This window comes from Seriola dumerili, unplaced genomic scaffold (assembly GCF_002260705.1).
Source record: "Seriola dumerili isolate Sdu_G_001 unplaced genomic scaffold, Sdu_1.0 BDQW01000147.1, whole genome shotgun sequence".
In the NCBI taxonomy this organism is placed as follows: Eukaryota; Metazoa; Chordata; class Actinopteri; order Carangiformes; family Carangidae; genus Seriola; species Seriola dumerili.
In genome coordinates, this window is record NW_019174402.1 from 564,901 (window position 1) to 586,426 (window position 21,526).

A 21,526-nucleotide genomic window follows, 5' to 3' on the forward strand; every position below is an offset into this window, starting at 1 on the left:
TTAGCTCCTTTACCATGAGACACGGATATATCAAGTCAGGCTCCTTCACTTTTGGTGTACCTGATTTATATAGTCATTATGATTATTTCATATTTACTCACTAGTTTGCCTTCTACCTATTTTATTTAATATTTATGTAATTGGATTTAAGAAATTGTGATAATGATTCAGTATATTTTGATTTTATGAGAAAGTGCAGCTGAATGCTTTCAGAGCAGAGCCAAATACTATACTATGAGTTTGGGATACCAGAGTTTATAGTGCTGTCTAAATCTTGCCTGTGGCCTCTCAAGAAAATTTATGAGTGACATTTTGTTTTTGGATTAGATTTCTGCATGCCCATTTTCCAGGTTAGAAGTAAAGTGACATAAGTGACACACATTTGCTTTTTTTCCCTATTCTCTTTCATCAATTTAAGAGTAATACAAAAGTGCACAGAGGCTAGCTATTGGTTCCCACTACACATTAGGGACAATCATATTAGTTGCGGAAATTTACCTTAGATTTGATAGATTATTTAGCATTTTTGGTCATTGTTTGGCTAAAAACTGTGTAAGATAGAATCTCACAGTTATTAATTTCATTTGAACATAACAAATTATTCAAATCTCACATTAGCGACCTTTCATGTGAAGTACAAAGATGAGAGTAGTAGACAGAAATTTAAGAGCAACAACTTAATCTTTATTGAGTCAGCATAAATTATATCATATTATATGATTCAACATAGCAAAACACGTGTGCTTTACTCAGCTGCTTCTTTTCCCTGTAAAAACAGATAAATGTTTTGTGTAAGTAGCTTTAGGTGACAATCAATTTTGATCTTTTGATGTTTTTTTTTAACTATATAAAACTAATACTATGTAAACAGAATGTGATACTGTAATGTATTTGCTCTAATATATTGACATATACGTATATTGAAGAATGATGATAGCAGTTTGGGTATTTTTCACCAAAATAATATATTTACCTTGCCAGAGTCACGGCTCTTGGCTCTCAGCTTGTTGACCTGGGACTCAGCGATGTCAGCACGCTCCTCAGCCTCCTCCAGCTCATGCTGGACCTTCCTGCACTTGGACAGATGAACATTGGCCTGCTCCTCCTGGAATACAATATAAAGTAAACATATTAACACAGTCAAACAATGCATAGCAATGGTATATCGTAGTAAGTTCTCATTGTTTGAAATAAATGTTTTGCACTTACCGCTTCCTCAGCCTGCCTCTTGTAGGCCTTCACCTTGAGCTGCAGCTTGTCAACCAGATCCTGCAGCCTGGAAACGTTCTTCTTGTCCTCCTCAGTCTGTAATAGAAAATATTCATTTGATCATTTAAATATTTTAATAAGAAGTAAACAGTGATCTTAGATTGATTCATACTATATATATTAAATGTGATTGCAGCTATACCTGATAGGTGAGCTCCTTCACCCTCCTCTCGTATTTGCGGACACCCTTAACAGCATCTGCTCCACGTCTCTGCTCACCCTCAACCTCTGTCTCACAGCCTCACGCACTCTTCAGAAAACCATAAAATGTAATATGATAATTTGGAATACATGTGTTTTTGTATTGTTTTCTTATTTTTGTTGAACTGATGAAATATTGACTTAATTGTCTTACCCTTAGACTCGAGTTTCTGGAGCTGCTTCTTGCACCCTTCAATGGCCAGGTTCTCAGCCTCATTCCAGGCGGTTGCTCAGCAGGATCCTTAAACAGCGACCTCCAGGTTCTTCTTCCATCCTCTGCAGGTGAGCGTCTAGTTATCCTGCTCCTTCTTCAGCTCCTCAGCCATCATTGCAGCCTAGAAAAAATATCAAATTTGAATTATAAGTGTCATGGTAAAATAAACACAGTTTAGCATTGGAGTAGCACTGTAAACTAAATGAAATTTTAAACCTACATCAGTGATGCCTTTCTTTGCCTTCTCCTCTGGCATTCCTTGCTTCCTGAACAGTGTCATCAACTCTCACTCTGGATCTGGAACCAGGTCAGTCTAAAAGCTTTCTTCTTGGTGTTCATAAGGCTGTGTTCTGAAAGGTTAAAAAAGAGTCACATAAGTCAATCAAAAGCCTTCATTTTCAACCATTTATTTAAGAACACATTTGTTTTTTTTTTAAATCATTGAAGAAATGAATATCACCTGAGAGTGCAGAAGTCCAACACGCTCACTGGCATCCACCAGCTCCTGCTCAGCGATCTTGCGACCTCTCTCTGTCTGTTCCAGAGCAGCTCTAAGTTCCTCAATTTCAGCCACCATGAGACCGTTTCTGCGGTCCACCATAGCAGCCTGTTCCTTGAGGTCATCCTGGGCTCTGACAGCATCATCAAGGTGCAGTTGAGCATCCTAGTTGAAAGATATGAGGAAAATATTCATATCAACCCCAAAATGTAGGTCCACTCACTATTCTGTAGGTTGTAGAACAACACTGTGTCAGCAATACCTTCAGTTGTGCCTGCACATTCCTCAGCTGCTTCTGGGACTCAGAAGCCTGGCGATTGGCATGGCTCAGCTGAATCTCCATCTCATTCAGGTCTCCCTCCATCTTCTTCTTGATTCTCAAGGCATCATTCCTGCTCCTGACCTCAGAATCCAGAGTGCTCTGCATGGAGTCAGTCACCCTCTGGCTGTTCCTCTTGATCTGCTCCATCTCCTCATCTTTCTCTGCGAGCTTCCTGTCCACCTCACCCTTAATCTGGTTGAGCTCCAGCTGGACACGCAGGATCTTAGACTCTTCGTGTTCCAGAGTTCCCTATTGATATCAAAGAATAAAATATTCATCCCTGCCTTCAGACCTTTTACATTATAACAATATATTTTTCTCCCTGGATGAAAAAATGTACCTCAGCCTCCTCAAGAGCTGTCTGGATCTCAGCCTTCTCTGTCTCCACCTGCTTCTTGGCCTTCTCCAGCTCATGAATGCTCTTGCCAGTCTCACCAATCTGTTCAGTCAGATCTGAGATCTCCTCTGCAGAGAGACACATGAGTTTAATATCGTTAAGCCTTAAAATGTAAATTATTAATACTCTAACACAAGTGTTGATTACACTAAATACAGTCTAGTTGCTAACACAATCAGATAAGAACTCACGCTGCAGGTTCTTGTTTTCACGCTTCATGGTCTCCAGCTGATCCAGAGCTTCCTCATATGAGTTCTTCATCTTGAACAGCTCAGTGCTAAGAGAACGAGCCTCCTTCTGAGCTCCTTCAAGCTCTGCCTGACCCTCCTCATACTTTTGCTTCCACTCTGCCAACACCTGAATAACACAAGTAATATATTTCACTTAGTTATGTAGCGAATACAAACAAATCATTTTCATTGTTGATTCATATGATTTGGCCACACAACATAAACACAACATAAACATTATTACCTTGTCAAAGTTCCTCTGCTTCTTGTCCAGGTTAGCAGCCAGCCCATTAGCCCTCTCCACATCAATCATGAGGTCCTCCACCTCACTCTGGAGCCTCTGTTTGGTTTTCTCCAGAGAGGCACACTTGGAATTCACAGCCTCAATCTGCTCCTCAGCCTCCTGAAGGCGCTGAGCCAGCTTTTTCCTATTTAAAAAAATGTTCAATTTCCTTAAGTTTGAAATCACTGTTTTCCAGTCGTTCTTGCATATATGACATGCGATAATAACATATTTTCAAGAATCAAGATAAAGACACGGAAGTGTCACTGCAGTGTAAAGTGTAAAACATTATTAAACAAATGCAAAGAAAATAATAAAATAATAGAATGTTTCAATAAACATGTTTAAAATCAAGTATTGATACCAGTGATACAATTGTCAGTTGAACTACAATGTAAAGCTACACTTCTGGTCATTTCATTGTTTGAAAGCTACTCACTTGGCCTCCTCAAGCTCCTCAGTGCGCTGGATAGCATCAGTTTCATATTTAGTTCTCCACTGAGCCACCTCACTGTTGGCCTTGGACATTCCACGCTGCAGCTCAGCCTTGGCCTCCTGCTCCTCCTCAAACTGCTCCCTCAGCAGATCGCAGTCATGGCGGGCGGATTGCAGTCCATGGGCAAGAGCATTCTTGGCCTGGCATGACAAATATAATTGAATGCACAAAATGTCTAGATCTCATTAAGTAATACCAAGACACACTTAAAATTTTCTTACCTTAACTTCCTCTTCAATCTGTCTCTTCAGCTCCTCAATCTGCTGTGTGAAGGCCTGTTTGCCTCTGGTCAGCTGGGAGACAAGAGCTTCTTTCTCTTCAATTTGACGGCCGAACTCACCTTGTGTGATAAATATCAACATTAGTCATAACGTTAGTTTGTGTTCATCTTCTCAGTTTTCCACCAAAGATCCTTGTAGTTTAATACTGTTTTATACATACCATTCTCTGTCAGGAGACGTGCTTTCTGTGCACCCAAGTCATTGATTTGACGGATATTTTCATCATTCTTGGTCTTCAGTTCGCTAAGTTGGTCCTCAAGAGTACGGCACATCTTTTCAAGATTTCCCTTGAGAAGAAAAAGAAATAGAAAAGAAAGATTTTATTCATGATTCCTTCATTCATTCCACATATTTATTTATTTATTTATTTTTTATGTATCATGTACCTTTGCTTTGGCCACAGCTTCCATGTTGCTGGAGAGGTCATCGATCTCCATCTTGTATTCACTCTTTTCCTTCTCAAGCTTCTGCTTGACACGCTGGAGGTTGTCGATCTGCTCTCCCAGCTCAGCAACGCTGTCAGCCTGCTTCTTGCGAAGAGCAGCAGCAGTGGCTTCATGCTGCAGAGTGGCCTCCTCAAGGTCACGACGGAGCTTCTGGAACTCAGCCTCACGCTTCTTGTTCATCTCAATCTGAGCGGCAGTGGCACCACCGGCCTCCTCCAGCCTCTCACTGATCTCCTCCAGTTCCCTGGAAAGGTCAGCCCTCTGCTTCTCAACCTTGGCACGAGCAGCACGCTCAGCCTCAATCTCTTCCTCCAGTTCCTCAATACGGGCCTGTTGAATGTAGATATGTTGTCTTTCAGTAAACATTCAATGTTGAAACACAACATACTAAAGGAATGCACTAATGTTATATGCAATACAATATATCAGTTACCTGAAGCTCCTTGATCTTCTTCTGAAGCTGAGCGCCCATTGACTGCTCATCCTCAACCTTGCTAAGGAGCTGGCTGATTTCAAAGTCCTTCCTGTGAGAATAATAAAGTGCATAGTCAGAGTTCATCCAAGCTATTGAGTGTGTAAAGAGACATGATGGTTATTTGAAAATAGAGATGAAAACTAATTCTGTTACTTTTTCAGTTTCTCCTCAGACTGCTGCTTGTCATTCTCAAGATCCATGATAGATTCCTGGGCCAGTTTCAGATCACCCTCAAGCTTTCTCTTGGCTCTCTCAAGGTCCATACGCAGCTTCTTCTCTTGCTCCAGAGAACCCTCAAGCTGCACATTGATATGAATTTGTAATTATCATGTTCAAGAAAAATCATGTTTTGCCAACCTAAGAGACTTTGTAAACTTACATCATCAACTTGCTGCTCAAGCTTGGTCTTGGCCTTGGTCAGAGTGTTGACTTTGTCTTCCTCTGCCTGCAGGTCATCAAGAGTCTGCTGATGAGCCTCCTGAAGGGCTTTTTTCTCCTTGGTCAGCTTAGCAATGCTCTCATCCTGAGAAGCCATCTCCTCTGTCAGGTTCTTCACCTATGTTCACAAGAAAGTTGTTGTTATTAAACAGGTAATAATCCTGAATTTCCTTGATCTGCTGGATATATTCATTTTGACAAACCTTGTTCTCAGTGGCATGTTTCTCTTTTTCCACTTTGGCCAAGGTAAGCTCCAGGTCATCAATATCCTTCTTGAGCTCAGAGCATTCATCCTCCAGCTTCCTCTTCTTAGCGGTAAGCTCAGCATTGATTTCCTCTTCATCCTCCAGTCTCTCAGTTGTCTCTTTGAGTTTGGCCTCCAGCTGAATCTTGCTCTTGATGAGTCCCTCACATCTCTCCTCAGCATCTGACAGATTCTCTGATTCCTAGTTCATTGTATGGACGTATCGTGTTAGCACAGCAATGTCTTATCGCAGAAACATGAAAAATTACAGCTGTCTGCTCATGTGTACTTACGGATGCCACTTGGAGCTGCAGATCGTTTTTCTCCTGCAGAAGAGACACCATCTTCTCTTCCAGTTCCTTCTTCTTGGCCAGTGCAGTAGCCAAGTCAGTTGTCATCTTCTCATAGTTTTCCTTCATCTGAGCCAGCTCCTTCTCAGTTTCAGCACTCTTCAGCAGTGGCTTGATCTTGTAGTACACCTTCATCCATGGCCAGTGCTTGACATTCATGAATGAGCGGACATTGTACTGGATGGTATAGATGGCATCTCTGTGGAGAAGAAGTTGCTATTATATTTAATGTTGTTTGTGATTCTCCATACCAAGTCTGTGTCCAGAATTTTATGATTTCAACTTGCCTTCTCGCTGTCATCTCCACAAACTCCTTTCTCATGAGGTATCCACGGCAGACAGCCTGGGTCATTGTAACCAGGGATGCCAATTTTTCATCTCTCATCTCCTCAAGGGTACCCAGCAGACCGGCCTTGAAGAACACCTGAATAAACAGAAACAGAAACAGAAATTTACTGTATGTCTGTGCTATACATTATAAAGGACTCCAAAAGCATGTACGCCACAATACAACTATATTCTTTATATAATTCCTTAAATAAATTTAGTGATTTTTTTTTTTGTTTCTTTTTTATCAGCCTCAGAGGAGAGTCTGTATCAAAATTCACAGTAGAATACAATTATCCATTATGCTTAATGGTTGACTTTTACAGTCAAAAAGACTTCTTGGTTAAAGGGTAACCAGGCAAAATATAAATTGCTTTATACATGACATGTGATTCATGTTTATAAGCTGGTGCTGCTGCTCTAGATCTTTTTCTTTTCCTTGTCCTCTACTTGGTCTTTGTCGTTGGTGCTTACCTTGGTGGTTCCAAATCTGTACTGGTCATGATCAACATCAATGGATCCAAGTAGCTTCTCTGCAGCCTTCTTGTTGTCAATGAACTGGCCCTCAGGGATGACACTGGCATTCAGTACCTTGTACCTTTTTATGAGAGATTTCATGATCAGTGCGAGCATTTTCTTTATATAGTCTGAACCAAAATTATATTAAGATATTCACAGATACCTCTGTTTGAAGTCACCATAAAGGATTCTGCTGGGGAAACCTTTTCTGCAGATTCTGATACCCTCCAGCACACCGTTACACCTGAGCTGGTGGATGACCAGGAAATTCTCCATCAGACCTGTAGAATAGAGTTTTGGCAATTAGTACTGTGAATAAATTGTTATTTTTTTTGTAGCCACGCTATACATCCCCAAACCAAACCAAACCAAACCAACACACTCAGACACTGAGATCATGTTTTTGTACCTGGAGTCTTGGACTCATTGGGAATCAGACAACGCACAAAGTGAGGATGTGTGCTCCTCAAGTTAGTCATCAGCTTGCCCAAGTTCTCCTGTAGATACAAAGTGAGGAATCTTTGTGAAACAAAGTAACACATGTGAATTTAAGTATCAAATTAGAATGAATGTCTTTGTCAAAACTTACCCTGAACTGTGAAGACACAGTTTGCATAGAGCCACCCTTCTTCTTGCCTCCCTTCTTTCCACCACCGGCCTCTTTTGATAATAAGTACAAAAGTATTGTTAGACTTAATAGTCACAGGGACACATATAACATTTAGTTTAATATAGATTGTACATACAATCTTAAAATGTGCTTTAATATAATGTAGTTAATTCTGTATCATACCCTCAGCGGCAACAGGTGGATACAGGAATGCCAACAGTTTAACTGGGGACTTTTGGTACAGCTGCACGACAGAGTCATTCAGTGGGTCCTTGTTCTTGTCCAGCCAGCCACTGATATTGTAGTCCACAGTACCAGCATAATGCACCAGGGAGAAGTGGGCCTCAGCCTTGCCCTTGGCGGGCTTTGGCTTCTCAAATGCTCTGTTTTTGCCAAGATGCTGGTCATACAGCTTATTCTTGAAGGATGTGTCAGTGGCCTTGGGGAACATGCACTCCTCCTCAAGGATGGAGAAGATTCCCATGGGCTATATGAAAGTGTAAAGAGATAGGTCATGAAGTGGCAGTGTCCTTGAATACCCAGAACAATAACTTTCAATAGAATCACAAAATTAAAGTGTACCTTTTCAATCAGCTCAATGCAGGCAGCCAAGTCCATACCGAAGTCAATGAACTCCCAGATAATACCCTCCTTCTTGTACTCCTCTTGCTCCAGGACAAACATATGGTGGTTGAAGAACTGTTGCAGTTTCTCATTGGTGAAGTTGATGCACAGCTGCTCCATGCTGTTGAACTGTGAGGGGACAAATAGTCAGCCTAAACTCTGACAGGCAATAAGATGGATTCTGGCATGACAAGTATTGGATGCTGAATTGCGGGGAATGTAGCTTACATCAAAGATTTCAAAGCCAGCAATATCCAGGACACCAATGAAGAAGTTCCTTTGCTGCTTAGTGTCCAGCATCTGGTTGATACGGATGACCATCCACAAGAACATCCTCTCATAGATAGACTTGGCCAGGGCAGTCACTGAGTTCAGGACCTGAATAAAAACAAGAATATCATTTTATGAGTCATGTATGTCAACTCTCTGTAAAATGCTGGATCACTGTTATTATGGGCATCTTCTAATGAGATATTCTACATTGTGCATTTAACATGTACTGTAAAAAAAAAAAAAAAAAAAAAAATTAAAATGGGAATAAAGTGAACAATGCTATTGCATTTCTTTTTTCTAATGAACTCCTTGCTATACTAATTCCCTGTAACTAACATAATCTTTTCTTTTCTTTTCCTTTTTTTCTTTTTTAGGGAAATAATACTTCATGTTTACCTGAGGTACAGTCTGTCCCTTGGTGACGTACTCATTTCCGACCTTCACTCTGGGATAGCACAGAGCCTTCAGCATGTCAGCAGAGTTCAGACCCAACAAGTAAGCAACCTTGTCAGCATCTGAAAATATTTCATTCATTTACAGTTAATACATACATATGTGATTTTCCGTAATGATGTAACAGAAACCACTGTGATTAAGAACTTTACTACTGTATATTGCACATTGTTCACTTTGATATGACACTAAATACTCACCCTCTGTGCCATCGGGCTCAGCCTGCTCCTCACGCTGCTTCTGCTTGAACTTCATGTTACCATGGTGGAGCACAGCACCAGTCATCTTGTAGATGCTCATCTTCTCCTCACCAGTGAAGCCCAGGATATCAATAGCATTCTGTGTTCAAAAGAGGTGTCCTCAGAATATGTTATCACATTACAAAACCCATTTAAAAAGCAATTTTGATGGGTTAGGGTTACATGCAAATTATTACTCACATCAGTGGCTTCCAGCTCAACTTTGTCATCAATGCTGGCCACAGTGATCTGACCCATGCTGCACATGGGGAAGTCGTAGGGGTTGGTTGTGATGAGAGACATTTCTGGTGATCAAAAAATGGGGAAAGTTTTAATAGATTGTTTTTTGATCAAACCTCTACTTAGTACTTTTGACATCGTGAAGTGACTCAGTCTGCTTACCAATCAGCTCAGGCTTGTGGTTTGTCATCATCTGGTAGAAGATGTGGTAGCCTCTCTCATCAGGAAGCTGGAATGTCACTCTTGACTTCTCCAGCAGATCTGAAAATGTTGTTCATAAATCACAACCTGGCCAATTCTCAAATCCAATCATTTGAATTTACTATGCGGATTGTTACTTACATGTCTCAATATCAGCACTAGACAGTTTGCCAGTTGTGCCGAAATGGATCCTGATGAATTTACCCTGTTTGGAACAGAGGAATTGTTTAAGTCTCTTCACATGGGAAATGTGTAAGAAGAATTTTCTCTTGTAGAAATCACTCCATACTTACGAAACGAGAAGAGTTGTCATTCCTCACAGTTTTGGCATTACCATAGGCCTCCAGCAGGGGATTGGCTGCAATAATCTGATCTTCCAGTGACCCCTATAATCCAAGTTTAATAAAACTATTAGAAAAAGATTATTTTCTGTAAGTATATTTATACATTCAGAGATCTTGTCATCATAAAATACCTGAATTTTGCTTGATTCCTTCTTCTTGTCTCCCCCAACTGAGATTGTGGCAAAGTACTGGATGACACGTTTGGTGTTCACAGTCTTTCCAGCACCAGATTCTCCACTGGGTATAAACAGAGACTTATAAGAATTTGATCAAGATATTTGATTATCTTCAAAAAAGTCAATAAAAGTGAAACTTACGTGATCAAGACAGACTGGTTCTCCCTATCTGTTGAAATAAGAAAAAAATGAATTAACCATGTATGTTTGCAACAGAAACCTCATATAAAACACATTGGACATTGTTGAGAACATACCAGTAAGCATGAACTGATAAGCATTGTCAGAGACAGAGAAGATGTGGGGTGGAGCCTCCATACGCTTCTTGCCTCTATAGGCACTTACAACCTCAGCATCGTACACTGGGAGCCACTTGTAGGGGTTCACGGTGGCACAGAACAACCCAGAGTAGGTCTGAAAGTGAACATGGAGACATAATGGTTAACTCCATGTTTCCTAGAAGTATTGTCAATTTCAATATTGTCTTTGATCATCTGACAGTCTTACGTAGATCATCCATGCTGCATAACGCTCTTTGAGATTATACAGGACAGAGGCTTCATTGAGATGGGTCATCATGGCCATATCCTCAATTTTGTCGAACTTGGGAGGGTTCATTGGAGTGACGTCATCTTCTTTAACTGTCTTCTCCTGTAACAAGACATTGGTCACAATGAGAGTTGATCACATGTAGCTCGTATTTCAGTCTGATTTTATGATACAAACCTCCTGAGTGTCCAGGACTTTGACTGTGACTTTGCCACCGTCTTTCTTGAGGATTGTTGCCTTCAAGTAGAGCTCCTTGGCATCAACGACATAGCAGGCACTCTTGGCATCAAAGGGTTTGTTTTGAGCCTCGATTCTCTCCTTCTCTGGCTTACGGAGGTAAATGGAAGCTTTGCCATAAATGGCCATTTCTGCGTCCGTACTCATGGTGGCGGGTTATGTCTGTGTAGCAAGTCAAACAACAGCAATCTTAGATTGATTTTTTTTCTTCATGTGGTTGAGCAGGGGCTAAGTGTATGATATGTTACTTAACTGTTAACCTGTCCACAGCAAATAATGTCCTTACATTATTTCAGGAGGTTTTTCACAACTGTTAACACTAGCCATTATGTATGTTTTATCCAAATTGTATGCACACCTGGGCCCACTGATAAACCTAGTAAAACATTTTGGACCCCATTGTATGTTTAAAAAAGTAATCAATTGTAAAATTTGTACATACCTTACCCTTTCCCTTTGTGAAAAGAATATTATATTGCAGAATCCTGTTGAAAACATTATGCTTTAGTCAGTGCAGGAAATTACCGAATGTTAATTGTTGAAATTTATCTTAAGCTCCCACATGTTGTTTCAAAGATACAAGAAAAAGACAAATGTAATTTTGTTTTAGAGGAAAGCATAATATGCACTTAATAATAGTAATAATAATATATATACATAGTACATATTTTTACTTTTACATGACATTATATTCAAAAAATGAGGAGTACATGTAAATGATACAATGCTTAATAGTAGATGGTCTCACCACAGACTGGAGCTTCACCGGTCTTCCACCACACACTCTGAAGCTCCTTGCAGACTCCTTATATTCAGTCTGGTTTGCTTACAAAGCAAAGGGCCAAAGCAGGCTAACATGCCAAATATGGTATGACAGTGGAGCCTTGAAGCATTTGAAATATTTTGCTGGCACTAACTTTAGTAAAATCCTTTCTAATGTGACTCAAACACACAAATATATATATATATATACATATAGACAGTGGAGGGATTAATGGTTTCATATAAAATTCCACAGCTTAAGGTATAAACACCTTTAACATTAATTCCTTGAGTGTGTTATATTTCCCAATATCATCCTCTTAGTTCACTAGTGTTATTTTGAAACACTGTAGTTTCAAAACATTAAAAGTGAGAAATTCTTTGCACTGTTTGGTACTGTAATGAAACCTTGGAAAACCTTTAAAGTAGGATGTTCTTTGTTTTATGTTTTGATTTATGTTTAGAGATTTTATGTTCATGTTAGGAATGCAAACTTGTTTTAAATTTTACAGTTAGCACTTAGTAAGAACATACATGGTGGAGGTGGATGACAGTTCTTTTTTTTGCTTGCAACAAGCTGATGGCTGGGTACAGGTGATTTGTCTGTGGTTGTACTTGTTTGAATCTCTCTTGCCTCCCAGTAAACCTGCTTGGGTTGAGATCAGGAGAGTGGAGCTGATGATTTTCTTTTTAAGCAAATTAGAGGGATAGTAATGTTGGTACTTCTTTTCACATGATGCTGCACTTAATTTTTCAAGCTAAAAGCATGAGTAAACCATGCAGTCTTAGGAGTCATTTTCCACTCCATCAAAGCTCAGAACCGTTTTTTTTCTCTGTGGAAGAATCCAAACTGTTTTATATATATGTAATCCAAATTTAATTATTCTGGGGCTTTTTGCTGTGCACATTTAAATGTACCCTGATTTGACTATGCAATCTATAATTCACTAAGTAATCTAAAGTTTAACAGAATGTAATTATTCATGATTTTAATTTTTTTTTTAATTATTATACAACAACTTACTGTTCTGTTTGTAGAAAAAATGTATATGTCATTGGCATGTACATTGTCTTCTAAACTAATTTAACATGATTTCACAGGAATGTCACTGTCTCCTAGAATCTATATTCTCTGTGAGGAAATTCAGTCTACAGTATAGGTATACAGATGGTTTGATTTAGTGGTCAGAGTGAGCCAGTTGTCATCTAACTTGGGGTGCAAAGAGGAACACATGCTCTCCCCCTTTGAGCTACATTTGTTAGGGGTGCCCCTCTGTCATGTAATTTGAGAAGTGTTTAAGGCCACTGTATAGGAGTCAAAGAAGTCAGCAAATCATCAAATAGTGGGAGGGTACAAGGCTTGCCTTGGATTGGTTGACTCTATATTGATTAAGCAAAAAATCTATTTTGAGCAAAGAAGAGGACTACTTTTATCGTTAGGAGATGTAATGTGAGTGCTGACAGGAAAATATTGCCATGACACTGCATTTTACTCACTTGGATGCCTATGAAATGCCTTATTGGTGTACTGATATGTAGTTTACTGAATTGATTGAAAAGATATGTATGATGTAGATATGATGTCTATGTAGCTAATTATCCAAATACAACAATCTACTGAAGGTATGTCAGGTGAGAGAAGAACAAATAAGTCAAATAGTAAGGTCACATTTGTACCACAAGCGTGAGGTAAAAAGAATGGCTATCATTCTGACATGTTGTCCTAATCATATATGCCCACAGAACATGATGATTACTTCTGCTGAATTCAAACAAGACGTTAACTTTTAAAACCCAGTTGTCACAGAGAAAATCAATCTCATCGATTTATGAATTTAACAAATTTTCTTAGCCCCTTCCTTATGTCCTTAGCCCCAATGTCCCACAAGGATGAAAAATGCAGCGGGTGATTATTACAACAGTCTTAACTGTCAACACTCAACAGTCTGTGTGGGTTAAGTGCAAACCCATTTTAATCAGTTAATCAAAGTTCTTTCTTTACGCGATGTCTTGTAGGCTCAGCTAACATTTGGTGTGCGGCATCTATCTAATTACGCGTGTCCTATGTAATGAGATACGTGTCAGAATACTAAGAATGGAGTGGGAAGCTACGGGGTCAGAGGTCGAGCGGTGTGGTGGGGTGGGAGTTTTTTAGGCACAAGTCATTTGTTGAAGCTTTTGTAAAAAGCCAGTCAGCAGACCAGTAACCAAAGTGAAACAGCATAGTATAGACTACATACATACGTATACACTTTGACCACTTATGGTATGATCTATTTATGTCTAAAAAAAAATTAGGATAAAAGGGACTGCAGTCCACCAGGGGCAGAGGGACTGAACAGACAGACGGGGCATCTTGTTTGTTCTGTCTCTCTGAGATAACAAAATCTGCTTCAAATATTACACTTCACTTGTGGTGATACATTTTTGTTGTGAAGCAAAAGTGTTTTTCTCAGGGAACAGATCAGGGATGCTTCTAATTTAAATTCAAATATTTGATAATGACCATTCATTACAACAGGCTCTAATTCTTTTTCTGGATCATAGCAAATGATTGGATCGTAAAAATAACTGGTCATCTCCTCTTAGAATCTCAGACCACTCAAAATCAGATTATTGCCACAAGTATGTATTAACATTGGTGGATTAAGTCAAATGGCACAGCTATACACAATGTCAGCCATAGCTCAAGAGTCTCCTACACCTCCTGCAGTGGATCCTGACTGGACTGGAGCTCTTGCAGATGACAGATCACCAGTCTGAGCCTAAACTTGCTCTCTCTAAGAGATATTTATAACAAGATTTGACTTTTTGAACCAACTCTAATTAATTCATTTAATACTTATAGTTAAATTGCAATATTAAATTAAACCTTATTCGGATCCACGATGTGCCTCAGACACAGTCATTGGCTACCTGCCCCCCAACGACTGTTAAAAGGCAGCAATCACTGCCAGAGCCGGGATCTTCTGCTTTCCTGAGCTCTGGTTGTTGCTGCGAAGCAGCGTTGAGACTGTGCTTGTTTCATGTCAACACAACAGTATTGTCCTGAAAGAGCTGAGTCAGTTGTGAACAGGTCATACGAAAAGTCACTCCGACAGAATCCGTTGATTAAACATACTTTATACAGCGATGTGCTCTAATAATCGATCCAGCCTATCTGGTCAGTCCGTTAAGGACTGTCTGCCCAAACTGCACTCAAGTCAAAAACGAAACCAAAACTTCCCATCCTGCCTTTGGTTTCGTTTTAAAATAATAGAGACCCTGGCTGCAGAGAGATGCAGTCTGCGACAACAGTTGCTGGTGAGTGCTTATTATTATTTTTTAGTGTTAACTAACCTCTACACGAACCGAACCGCACCGTTTATTATAGACTAAAACGTGTCTACGTAGGGTTACACGGGGAGGACCCACCAGACTGTTCTCGTTACCTCGAATGAACTCGGCTCTGATACATTCTGGGCTGATGTGAGGAGGAGAGGCGCATTTTCTGTCCTCATTGAGTTTTCCAAAGATAAAACATTTACATTGGAGACACGCCAGGCTTACTGACCACCCTAAATAGAATAAATGAAGTATAACCAGTGCGCACTAGTTAACTATATAAAAACGCGCATTAAAACCTGCTGCTCAGACACGCGGTCATTGTCTGCTGTGAGAAATGAGCTCTGAACCATATCTGACTTAGTCTTGTTTCCTATTAATAACCCACTAAATCTTCCTAAATTAGACTTAAATGAGTAGCGTCCTTCAATAGAACCGCTGTATTTTAGTAGAACAACATATAATTCAAAAGAGAGACATACAGGAAAGATGTAGTGATACAAAGCTGATTAAATACATGGACTGAGAAAGCCAACCAGATCACCGCTATAAAAAAGGAAGAACGTCTTTAATGAAAGAATATGTGTGCATTTTCTTGTTGATAATGCATATGAAGTGAGCTGGGCTGTCCCACCACATCCGTTTTTGCAAACGGTGGCTTTTAGTGTGATGATTATGATTATTTTTGTCATAAATCTAAAGTTGATTGTGTGTGAATTTATACACAGCATGTGTGCTGGTCCTCATGTTTGCTCGTTTGTGTATCAGCTGATGGAGTCTGACCATGGATGATGAGGTTGACCCTGGCAACGAAAATGTGAACTCCGTCTTGGCTCAGGAATCCTTAGAACTGTTCCACGTCCTTAGCAGTCAGTCGCCCACTGTCATAATGCAATTGTGCCAAATGATGCCGAGTGGGGCCAGGTGCAACGTTGGCCGTCTGGGCCCCACTAGCTCTCCACCACCAGAACTCATCAGAGCCATGTTGGAGCACTTCAAGGTGGCCAGCGCTGCAGATTGCAGCAACTTCCTTCAAAGCATGTGTATCTTGTGTGAAAATATGCCCATGCGCCTGGATTCGAGGCTCATGTCAGTGGCTGGATATGCAATCAGTGAGTATGAAATGAAGCTTTAAATGTTGACAAGTGATGCTAGTCCTTGACTTCAAGGTTTATACACTACCTGCACCATTCGCTATGTGAGAGCATTGGTCAGTGGCTGACATGCAAGCTGAAACAGACAGTAAAACATAACAAGAATGGTCTTTTTAACAAGTCATTAAAGTTAGTGTTTACAGTTTCATACACATACATCATGTATATCATGCTCATATCTCAGGGTTTAGCAGAAAAAATAGCTCATTGTGTTAAAGGCAGTCTATAGAAGGAATATGAAATAAAATGTAATGTTTATGTGGGGGACAAAAAACAGAACCTGGCAGAGGGCAGAACCTGTGGCCTCACTTATCTCAATGTACTTTCTTTTTTGTTGTGATAGCTGGAAAGCACCTTCAGTTACAGCAGGCTGTGGCCAGAAGTGCAACCCCACATTAACAGTGCTGCTGCAGTTTTCTGCCCTTCTGCCAGTTCTGCAGTGACAGAACATTACAGTCTTTATTCCACAGTTAACAAAAATGTATTAATTTTGTCTTTAATTTACTTGCATGCTATACCTACTATACATCCAATGATTAAACAGGCAACATTTCTTCATTTCACTAACCGTAGGCCACTTACAGGCGGCTACTGTTCCACAACATACGTGTTGTTGACTTTGTACTGCTGTTGTGTATTTTAATATTTGGCACACCCAAAGCAGCTCTCAAAATGAAATGTGGATCACCTGGTAGGTGACACAAATTAAATATATTGTAATTAGATTTTTAGCAGTACATTTTTTTCCTCATCTTCTGCAATACTAAAATCAATTTGAAATTCTCAATCATCATTTATCAATTCTTTTCAACCAAATAAACTGGATACTGTAGCCTTACTGACAAAGTAAAGTGATAAAATGAAAATGAAAGGTAGCTGTGAGGACAAGCATCAACAATTTTCAGGATGTCATATGACTTGTTTCCATTGGTTCAATTTAGGATTTTTTTTTTCTTTTTTTGTATCTCTGTATGATTTAGAAACCAAAAGTTAAGGGCTAAGAATAGATGTTAGAAAACATCTAAAACTCTTGCAGTGCAGTTGACAGCATTAGTCTTTTCTAGTATTGCCCAGTATTTTTACACACTGTATATGTTGTGTTTGTTTTTTGCACTATAGATAGTTGTGAAAATTCAGGTCCCAGTCTAATGAATGAGGAGTTGCCTTCGCCGCCTTCAGAGCAGCAGCTCATCAAACGGCCACGGATTGGTAGAACATGCACACAACACTTCAACTTTGTTCCATTGCAGCTACATTCACATGCACAAAAAGTCCATGGATTTACATAGAGAATCAGAATGTCGCCAGTTTGTTCTAGTGGCAATTGCAAATCCTCTACAACCTAAAAGCATTTTTCTCAAAGACATGCCTATATAACTGTCCAATAAGCACAGTGAACAGAATACCAGGTAACATTTGTGAATTGATTTTGTGATTTTCTTTTAAATATTTACTAAACTTTCTTACAGCTGTGAAACGCTCAGTGTAAAGTCTATGGGATAAGGAAATGCAGACAAAGACACATAATTACATGTTTTATGAGCTGCCATCTAACCTTTTTGGTGTCTTAGTGAAATAACTCATTGAAATATGTTCAGTCTTGAAACTTTGTATCCAAAACTCATAATACATCCATGTTAAAGTGTCATTTAGGTTCATCTTTGCACTTCCACATTTCCTGACCTGTGCATAGAGCAGAGCAGAAATAGGTGATAATATTAACAGTGTTAGTAAGTGTTGCTTGCAACCAGTGTTTAAGAAATAACCATAAAATTGCAAACTGAGTTTGCGCAGATAGTACAAACCAGACGAGAAAGGTATGAGATGTTTTCATTCCACGGTAATGTGTTAACTATGACAGTTAACCAGGAATGTTTACTATGTGTCTTTTACTAGGTATTACATTACCAGGGCTAACCCACTTCTCTTAGTCCTTCTCAAGTAACCTGGCTTTGGTACACACACACTAAGAATCAACTCCATGTTCAGTTACTGTAAATTGTGTTTGTGTACTTACAAGTGTTTTGGATTTTATGAGTCATTTTATACACAGACATTTCCAAACTAAATGACACTTTTTCTTGCACTGTGACTTTTCTAAATTTTGTATCCTATATGTTGAGTGGGCCAAAGGAACTTCATGTACATCATTATACGTGAAGTAGAATTTGTCTGTTGAAACCGGAATTACATTTTTAAAAAGTCATAATTCACCCCTGTGATGCAGTTTATTCAAAAAAGGGCTTTTTTTTATTCCTTCAACTTTGCACCTCCTCAAGATGAAGGATTTTCTCCTCAAAGAAACTGCCCCCTACAAATAATGTGTTTTATAATGTACTCTTCATACAGATCACTGGGAGCACTACATTGCTGGAGTGATGAGTTTGCTGCTGAGGAGGTGGGAGCGTCTGAGTGTGGGTCTGGTGAAGGAGATCCAGCTGGAGAATGTGTGGGTCAGCCTAAGGACAGCAAACAGAGGCAGGGACAGACCTGATCAAACCCCTGGGCCATCAGACAGAGGGAGCAGAACACCAGGTCAGAATAACTTCTTCTTATTGTACCCAAACCAAGAAAAAAAGCATTTTCTGTGATGTGGCGTGGCCATGAAGACAGAACTTACCTAATCATGCATAATTAAAGTCTGTTGTGCACTAACTAAACATATTTTCTTCACCAAACTCAGATTTGGATGGGGATTTTGGGTCTTTGGAGTCTAAAGTGACTTTAGAGACCTTCCTCCAAGGATGTGCAGGAAAGGTGACAGCTGTCGCTGGTCAGGCTGGATCAGGAAAAACTCTCCTGATGTCTTTATTAGGACAGCAGTGGGCACACGGACTTGTAAGTTGACATTCTTTCTCATTAGTCAATAGTTATTTTAGGTAAATATATCTACGTAGGTGTTGATGAGTATCACTGCATATGTGAAAAAATTGTATCAAGTCTTTTGTGGCTCCAGAGCAAACTACATAAAGTTTGATAAATGTCCTCAAGTGTTGTCACATGACTCCGCGTTGGTTGAGGCAGAAGACCGCAAGTCTGAAAATGACAAAAAATCACACGCGACCATGATGACACATGCAAGTTTCCAACCAAACTGCCTGTGGTCCAGTTGTGTTTTGGGTAATGTAGGTGCCAAGTTTTGATAAGAGAGAAGACTGTGGATAAAAAAAACAGTATCTGTGGAGTCCAATGCTTAATCAGTGCAGTACTCTTTTAATGATATCCACAACACTGTAACAGTACCCAGGTGCACTGCCTCTCTAAAAAAAACTGCTGTTGTAATGTTTGTGTTTTGTTCATGTTGGGGATGAGGGCAGGCTGCCCAAATCCTGTCCAAACAGGGCTCCAGACTACGACCAAAATGGTTGAACATGTGACCATTTTTTGAGAGTGTGTGAGTTAAAATTTCACGTGGTTGCGTTTGTATCAGTGCATGATGATGATGATGATGATTAGGCTGTTTTGGGGCCTGTCTGGCATGGGTACGGCATAAGCCATTGTTGTTCAAAGTAGTACTTTTTCTTCTTCACTGGCTCAGTTGCTTTCTCCACTTTCATCATCATGAAATTTGCGAGACAATCCATTTCATTGTTGCCATGTTGCAAATATGAAGCAGTCTTATCAATTGTAAAAAAAGAAAAAAAAACAAAATGAGGAGGAAGAGACTGGTGGAAAGGAAGAGCCAACGAGAGATCCAGACTCAGACACAACGGATGATGAGAGTGCAGACTGCAGTGAGAGTGCAGGTGCAGGCAGGAAGAGACCGAGTATGCCAGTGAAGAAGAAAAACTACTACTTTCAACCACAATGCAGTAATGCAGTGCACGTGGCTGCGGTAACAGGGAAATGCTATGCTATGTGGGTTTTGTTGGCAGTAGGGCCCATCCATTGCAGTCAAGCTTGTTGGGAGAGCAACACAGCTTCAGCTTGAAACTTGAAGTTGCACAACAACAGTTAAAACACCCACCCCACCCCACCCCCAACCCCCACCCCACCCCACCCCTTTCAGTGGTTAGATGAAAATAATGGCTCAACAGAGCAGAATAAAATGGTCATGAAGTTCAATACTATTAACGCATGGAAACTAACAGTTGAAGACATTAAAGAAATGGAAAGAATTACTTATAGGTTTTCTTGTATAACTGTATAAATGTGGCAGGATGAATGAAATAAGTGATGAATTTGATAATTTGTAAAACCTGCAAAAAAGTAATTAAAAAAAAGAAGAGGAAGTTCAATTACTGCCTATAACATAGTGAAAGAGGAACTCCTGATCACAAAATTCAACAGGTTGAATGTGAATCAAACCTATACCAACAACATCGCCTGTGCCCAGTTTATAGGTGTGTTATCAGACAACCTCTAGGAAAAGACTGGTGACTAAATTGGCTCTGCCTATCCTGTATGATTGATTGTGCCACTGACGTCTCCACCAAGGAATGCAAGTTTGTTTATGACCACATCATTGATAATGGAATGGGGAAAAAAAGGGTGCAACCAAATCATGTCCAACTGATAAAGTTGGTAGTACCAGTATTACCAGTTGAAAAGTTAGTCTGGAGCCTTGTCTAAACCTAAAAGCACATTTAAGACAATACACAACTAGAGCCCCACATTAGCCCGATATTGGATTTTTGGGGCTGATAAATCGGTCCGGCTCTATACACAACACACCGCAGGAAACCATTAAAGGGAGGCTGTTACACAGTCTATATTTTCCGAGATCAGCATGCAGAATGAGAGATGCTGAATATTTGTTGTGTTGGATGAGGATCAGGTTTGTACACCCTGGTTTTTGTCTGTATATTATGTTTTTGTCTATATGTTATATTCTCTTTGCTCTCTCTTATCAACCAGGGTCCCATCCCATCATCCTTTCTGTTTGTCCTGCTGGAGTTTCGTCAGCTCAATCTACTGTCCGGCCCTCTCTCCCTGTCTGATCTGCTATTCCGACACTACTTCCCGCCAAAAGGCGGTGATGAAGAAAAGGTATATCAGGTGAAATACTAGAACAGTAATCAGGACTTCTCTGGTGTTAAATGAATTTTTTTATTTATGAATTTATTTGGCCTTTTTGCCTTTATTTGACAGACAGTGTAGAGAGACAGGAAATATGGGGAGAAACGAGGTATGGCATTCAACAAAGTTCCCCTGGCTAGGATCCAACCGCTGTTTTGTGGTATACGATGTAACCATTAGTCCACCGGGGCACCCCTGAAAATATCATTTTAAATCAGCTGATTACATTTAGCACAACACCTACAGCAATCCTGTCCTGAAATCTACGTTCAGACTGCTCTCAGGTGGATTGGCATGCCACAAGGGACCGTATTCGTAAAGCTCTGTGGT

At 39.9% G+C, this 21,526-nt stretch overlaps 1 protein-coding gene and 1 pseudogene across 10 annotated transcripts in view; one reads left to right on the forward strand and one right to left on the reverse strand.

Annotated features, from left to right (window-relative positions):
* Positions 1-745: 745 nt before the first annotated feature.
* Positions 746-11,084, reverse strand: LOC111225152 (annotated as a pseudogene).
* Positions 11,085-14,962: 3,878 nt separating this feature from the next.
* Positions 14,963-21,526, forward strand: part of nlrc5 (NLR family CARD domain containing 5) — a 30,770-nt gene continuing 24,206 nt past the window's right edge. For 7 of the 10 annotated variants that reach the window (XM_022749896.1, XM_022749898.1, XM_022749899.1 and 4 more), the window contains exons 1-6: positions 14,963-15,002; positions 15,792-16,135; positions 17,297-17,386; positions 18,527-18,712; positions 18,861-19,015; positions 21,035-21,175. In XM_022749896.1, the coding sequence (XP_022605617.1) occupies positions 15,808-16,135; positions 17,297-17,386; positions 18,527-18,712; positions 18,861-19,015; positions 21,035-21,175 (900 nt within the window). In that variant the 5' untranslated portion in view covers positions 14,963-15,002; positions 15,792-15,807. The remainder of the gene's footprint in view (positions 15,003-15,791; positions 16,136-17,296; positions 17,387-18,526; positions 18,713-18,860; positions 19,016-21,034; positions 21,176-21,526) is intronic. The other 3 variants (XM_022749897.1, XM_022749905.1, XM_022749904.1) reach the window with 2 other exon arrangements.